General features: G+C 34.3%; 2 protein-coding genes across 2 annotated transcripts; one reads left to right on the top strand and one right to left on the bottom strand.

The window, feature by feature from the left end:
* Window positions 1-2,227: 2,227 nt before the first annotated feature.
* Window positions 2,228-3,076, top strand: LOC108458010 (auxin-binding protein ABP19a-like). The gene has a single exon (XM_017757240.2). It carries the CDS (start codon window positions 2,228-2,230, stop codon window positions 2,963-2,965), a length of 738 nt encoding a protein of 245 aa, XP_017612729.1. The 3' UTR covers window positions 2,966-3,076.
* Window positions 3,077-3,710: 634 nt separating this feature from the next.
* Window positions 3,711-6,049, bottom strand: LOC108458002 (protein OXIDATIVE STRESS 3-like). Its single transcript, XM_017757230.2, has 2 exons — window positions 5,485-6,049; window positions 3,711-4,391 (listed from the first exon to the last, which is right to left on the bottom strand). Exons 1-2 carry the CDS (start codon window positions 5,889-5,891, stop codon window positions 3,953-3,955), a joined length of 846 nt encoding a protein of 281 aa, XP_017612719.1. The 5' UTR covers window positions 5,892-6,049; the 3' UTR covers window positions 3,711-3,952.
* Between the last annotated feature and the right edge of the window lie 218 nt (window positions 6,050-6,267).

Here is a 6,267-nt window from a genome sequence, read left to right as displayed (position 1 = left end):
CCCACAACGTGTTGCACAAACCAAGGCATAAATCTCTGTGTTGGCGGCCATTCTTCAAAGAAATGATATTGGACTAATTTCTTGGCCACATCACTTCCCAAAGCGAAGCATTACCCTTCACCATACTTTAGTTTTGATTGTAATATCGTTAATTAATTTAAATAGTTAATAAATTAATTTACAATCAATACCTTGTCAATTATAGTCCTTGTAACCACATAATGTGCTCGAGACATTAAACACCTCTAGTCTACCTTACAAAAACAGGTGTTAAGACCTCCACCTGAATTGTCTTAGAAGCTTCATTAAATGCACACAAGTCTGATCATTACTTGATTGCAAGATATCATTCTCATTGCCGCTTAACTAGAAAAAAGCTATTAAGTCCCCAAAAGAACAAGAGAAATTGCGAAAACAAAACATATACAAACATGTGTCAAGACTTGAGAGCAAGAGGTGACGAAACTTGATTGCAAATATATATATATATATATATATATACATATCCCTCCCTTCATCATTAAAAAGTCTTGTGCAAAAACTCTACCTAAACGCCACCACAAGCGATTCTCTACACTACAGTGCTATGTGAACTACCACTCTCCTCTTAATCTTGAAAGTTACCTAGTTTAACAAAAAATCTATAGCATCATAATAGTTTGAAAGGTATATTGTTTAAAAAAAAATCTTAGAAGATAATTAATTATTTAAATTAACTAATGTTATTCTAAAGGTAGAAGGAATAAATTATGTTAAATTAATAAATCATGATTTTAAACATAATGGAGAGATCAAAAATCATAACTTCACCCCACAAATACGTTTGAAAACTAAAATGAAAGCTCATTTCCATTGATTGAACAGCTATTAAAGCCACAAAGAATTTATATTCAAGTTTTTAGTTCACATTAATCTTAAATTCAATCCTCGGGCAACACCAACAGTTACCTTTTATATTAATATACATAAATACTCATTGGACCAACAGTAGATGCAAGACACTAAGGTTTTTCTCTTTGCTTCTAACTTTTTAGTTAGGAGGGAAGAACTTCAAAAAGTTGGTTCCCTTAGATCACATATGTGCTGTTTTCATATTGAAAACTTCATCTACCATCTTAAATGGTTCCAACTGTGACACCCATTCATTGTATACCTCCTATTATTTGGTTAAAAATCATACCACAAATATAGCTTGTTTTCATTGAGCAAAGGCCACAAAATACTCCCATGTGAGTAGCTGGCCCTAATTTCTAGTTAAAAAAGGATGGCTACTGGCCTGCCTCTGACATTTCAGCCTGTCAAAACTGTATCTCTACTGCCACCTTTATAGGAAGGGACAATTGAAAATTTCATATTTCACATTCATGCATTATGGACCTTCTTTAGTTTCACTTATAGATAAAAAGATATTATTTATCTCAGCCAGAAGATTCTTGTTAGCTTTTGTTGATGCAAAAAAGCAAACCCACTTTGCTTAGATAGACTCAATTTAGCTCTCAACAATATTAGTATTATAGAAGTAATTCATCAATAAGAATCTAATTATATTGTCTCCTTTAGTAAAAATAGATAAATTAATCTCTATATATTATATCAAAGAGCATAATTCTCTATATTAAAAATTGTCATGATTGAAAGGCGTATCATGTATATCTCATACTAACAAACAAATACCAATTTTTGACAGTAAAAATAAATTTTTAACAAAAATATTAATTTTCTCTTTAATCTAATGTAATGTAAGAGATTAATCTACTCATTTTTTTTTTTAGTATAAGGTCAAAATACAATCCTACTCCTAATACAAAGACCTCCTTGATATTCTACCCAAAAAAATGTCTTCTATTGCCATAACTTTCCTCCCTTCCAACATACCATTGGCACAAAGGACCACCTTCTGAAATCTCTCCATAATGATCTTTTCCTTTGCATATCCTAATTAAGACTTCATAACAGGCTGCATTTATATGTTATCATCTAATATATCGAAAAAACTCGGGTTATTGTTTGCAAAATATGTGATTGCATAAAAAAATAGAGCAGATGAAGTCCATTGAGTCTCTTCAACCATCTAGATGAGAGAACCAATGACAATGTTGCTCATTGCAACTGTTTCATTCTTTTCCTAACTAAAAGAGTATTCTTGTTGTTCTATGATGAAATAGTGACCTGTAATTCAAATGCATATAGAATAAGTCTCATCATCATCACCACGAGAGTAGTGTGCATGAGAATATCTCCAAATACCAACTGCAATATGCATCAAAGTATCCACACTTTCCTCATCTATATAAAAGGGAAACGCATACCATTCAAGCCTCAAAAGATAGTAGCAAAGATGATTCTCCCAATCTTTTTCATGTTGTCTTTCTTATTATCATCATCATCCTGCAATGCATTAGACTTTTGTGTTGCAGACCTAAAGACTCCTCAAGGGCTTGCAGGTTACTCTTGCAAGAAGCTTGAACTAGTCACCGTAGATGATTTCGTTTTCTCCGGACTACACGCAGGCAATACTTCAAACCTCATAAAAGCTGCTGTAACACCAGCATTCACTGCTCAGTTTCCTGGTGTTAACGGACTCGGCATTTCCATAGCTCGTCTGGATTTGGCAGTTGGCGGAGTAGTGCCTATGCATACACACCCCGGCAGTTCAGAAATCATTGTTGTTATTCAAGGCATAATTGCTGCCGGATTCGTATCATCAGCCAACAAAGTTTACTTCAAAACTCTTAAAACTGGGGATATCATGGTTTTCCCCCAAGGTTTATTGCACTTTCAAATCAATGCAGGTACAACACCAGCATTGGCATATGTATCTTTCAGTAGTCCAAGCCCTGGTGTTCAAATCCTAGACTTCGCCTTGTTTGGAAATGATTTGCCCTCCAACATTATAGAGGAGACTACCTTCCTAGATGATGCTCAGGTTAAGAAACTCAAGGGTGTTCTTGGTGGAACTGGTTAAGTTCCATGTGCTTCTTTGTATTCCTTCTTCAAGCTCCCTTGTCTTTTGCTAAGCTAATATATCTGACAATCAAATCTCTAAGGGAAAAAAAAAAGTTGCTAAACCTGAAAACTGTTGCATAGAGAAACTGTTTATATTTCATATGTCAAAACACGGTAATAACATGGAAGCACTTGTATGAGGTGTCAATCGCCCCCTACTCAAAAAATAGATAAATTAGTCCATTCTATTAAAAATTTCATTCATTTTTACAGTTAAAAACTAGCATGGCTTACAGACCAAATACTGACACGTGATGTGCCACATGTACTTTATGCTGAAATGCAGGGACCAGTTTTAAACAATAAAAATAGATCAATTTTTTAACAGAGGACTTACTCTTTACTCTAATGTATAGGGACTGATTTATCTATTTTTTGAGTAGAAAGGTTAAAATACAATACAGCTCTTAGTACAAAGAGCTCCATGATACTTTTGCTGTCAAAACACTTTTATTTAGCTATTGTCGAATCATCTGTTCAATGGTGAACTAGTTGAAGCAGTGATCTGACCGGTCTGATTGACAACAGGAACTCTATAAAGGGTGACTGATTACCCAGGAACCTTAGTTCAAGTGGCCCTTATGAATCAATCACCAAGCCACTCTGGACCATTATTCATAGTACTATAAACCATCACACTTTCTATACAGCAAAAAAAATAACACAAGGAATGGTGAATAAATAGGGGAAGGAAAACGCAAAAGTTTTTCAGTAACATGTAAAGGCCAACGTTTTGTATTATACAATAAAGCATTCTCATCATTATCTCAAATCTAACAAGAGATGAGAACAGCACAAACAGGAATTACACATATCAGAATGCATGGCCATTGTATACCTAACACTACAAGTACAGAGGGATTAGATGAATCAAATGCATGAAGGGATAAAAGTGACAGTCTCCCATACCAATCACGGTAAACATTTTGGCAACTTCCCATTGAACTCAATGCATTTTGTTGTCCTTGTTGCAACTACGAACAGCCAAACCAGCCATGTTAGGAGTTGCAGCGGCAGCGGCAACAACAAATTGTAGATCAGACAAGGAGAAAGACCGGCACGGAGGGTTCAAATTCGGTTGAGCAGCTATCGATGATGAACTAATCATAGTTGATTTTTTATACTGTGGATGTAGAGGTGGAAGACAACTAGACGGTGATGATGACATCAAGTTCAAGTCTGAGCTACTCATAGTAGTTCCGAAAGCCATTGCACTTCCATATGAGTTGCCTAATCGCTTTGAACCACGAGTTAATAAGTTCTTGCGTTTTCTATTATAAGGATTGTCCGGTTTTGCAAATTCTTTAACAGAGGAAGCAGTGACAGCATCAGCAAGACTAGTGAAGGACTTTGATTTGCCATTATAAAACTTGGATATACCTTTTCTGAAATAAGCAAAAACACACACACACACACACCCCAAAATAATAAGAAATTGAAAAACCCTCAAAACATGTGTAAAAATCACAACCACCCTTTTAAGAACAACACACTTAATGTTATTCAAGCAATGCTTTATAGCAAAAAATGGGAGTGAATGGAATTCAGTTTATGGTAATTGATGGCATTAAATTAATAAAATATTCAAATTCAAGAAGTAATTTAAGGTTTTTAAGTTACAAGTATAAATAATACACATAAATAACTATTACCGGAAAGTACCATCAAATCTATATCCAGTCCGGACCTAGACCACCTAGACCAAAATAAATATGGCCTATAAAACTTGAACCAAAAACTCAAAACATAGTCTAGACAAGGGAAGTGGGATTGCATTTTGAACCTATTAAAAAATAGCAAATTAGTCCCTATATGTTAAATAAAAAAGCAAACAGGTTATTCCATTAAAAGTTCTATACATTTCTACGACTAAAAACTGATTCCTGTACATTGTAAGTAACCATGTGAAATTGTTTGGTTATTTCGTTAACCACGCCAGTTGACAGGGGAAATGGATGAAATTTTTAACTAAAGGACAAGTTTACCTTTTGAATTAATGTTCAAAGATTAATTTAGTTATTTTTTTGAGTAAAAAAGGCAAAATACGATCTGAAATTGTATTACTCTTAAAACAAGGCCTCTCTTGTATCATGGAAGTCAAACTTGAAAGCAGATAATCACTTGAAGCAAATCAATAAGCATAGATCAGCATATCCTCATAACTTAAAAAACCCAGATTGGATCAAAAGCAAGAAAGGGGAAAATTATATAAAAAAACACAAATTGTAAGGGTTTATTATAAATTTGGACAAGAATCACATAAGATGAACTTAAACCCTAACCAGTAGCTCAACTTTGCCATTAGACTAAAGAGTTTATTGACTTGAAGTGCAGATATTTTAGATCATCACTTGAGGCAAATGAAAATAAGTATGGATCAGCATATCATCATAATTTTTAAAAACCCAGATGAGATCAAAAGCAAGAGAGGGGAAAAGTTAAAAAAATTTTGAATGGTTTCTTTTATCAATATTTTACCTCGTAGGTAAAACCTCTTGTAGAGCATCCATGGTATCCAAGGGTCCTTTAAGCTTGCTTTGAACTTCAGTCTCCCTTGAATCTTCACCGTCCGATGATGATTCACCAGAAACATCACTGTTCCCTCCGATCGACGACGAACTACAATACCCCAAATCATCCTCTTCTTCCCCATCTTCCGCCAGCACCGACTCTCTCTGATCATCGTTTTTTACCTCCGGCGAATCTTGAATACACTGCATATCGTGGATAAACCCTGACTGTCTGATTGAATTACCATCACCGTTCCTTTCGAAGAAAAGCGACATCGTTTTTGGAGAAAAAAATGAAAAGATCACAAAGAAAGCTAAGCTAAGGGGAGTGTAAAAAGCAATCGGGTACTTATTAATATCTGGTAAAGTGCACATGGAGAAGCCATATCTCACCCATTGTTGATAACAGAGAGAGAAAATAAAATAAATATTGAAAAAAAAAAAACCCCCGAAGAGAATTTTTTACCAAAATTTTGAATAATTTAATACTCAACCGACTCTAATATGAAGATGGGGAAGCATTATCTTGATGGAAAATTCCTTTTGTTGGAAACTTCGGGGAAATGGTCTAATTTTTATCTTAGTCCATATATTATACTACAATTTACGATTTAATCCTCTGCTTTAATTTACTGTGATTCAATGGTCAAACTTTGTTACTAGTCATTGTATTGTGCGTACGTTGCAGATTTCGTCTATATACTTTAATTTGGTCAATTTTAATCATTATATAATATTTTAGATTTTGAAA

This window comes from Gossypium arboreum, chromosome 7 (genome assembly GCF_025698485.1).
Source record: "Gossypium arboreum isolate Shixiya-1 chromosome 7, ASM2569848v2, whole genome shotgun sequence".
Lineage (NCBI taxonomy): Eukaryota > Viridiplantae > Streptophyta > Magnoliopsida > Malvales > Malvaceae > Gossypium > Gossypium arboreum.
The sequence above is the reverse complement of the archived record's forward strand: the minus strand, read 5'-3'. Positions and strand labels throughout refer to the sequence as shown.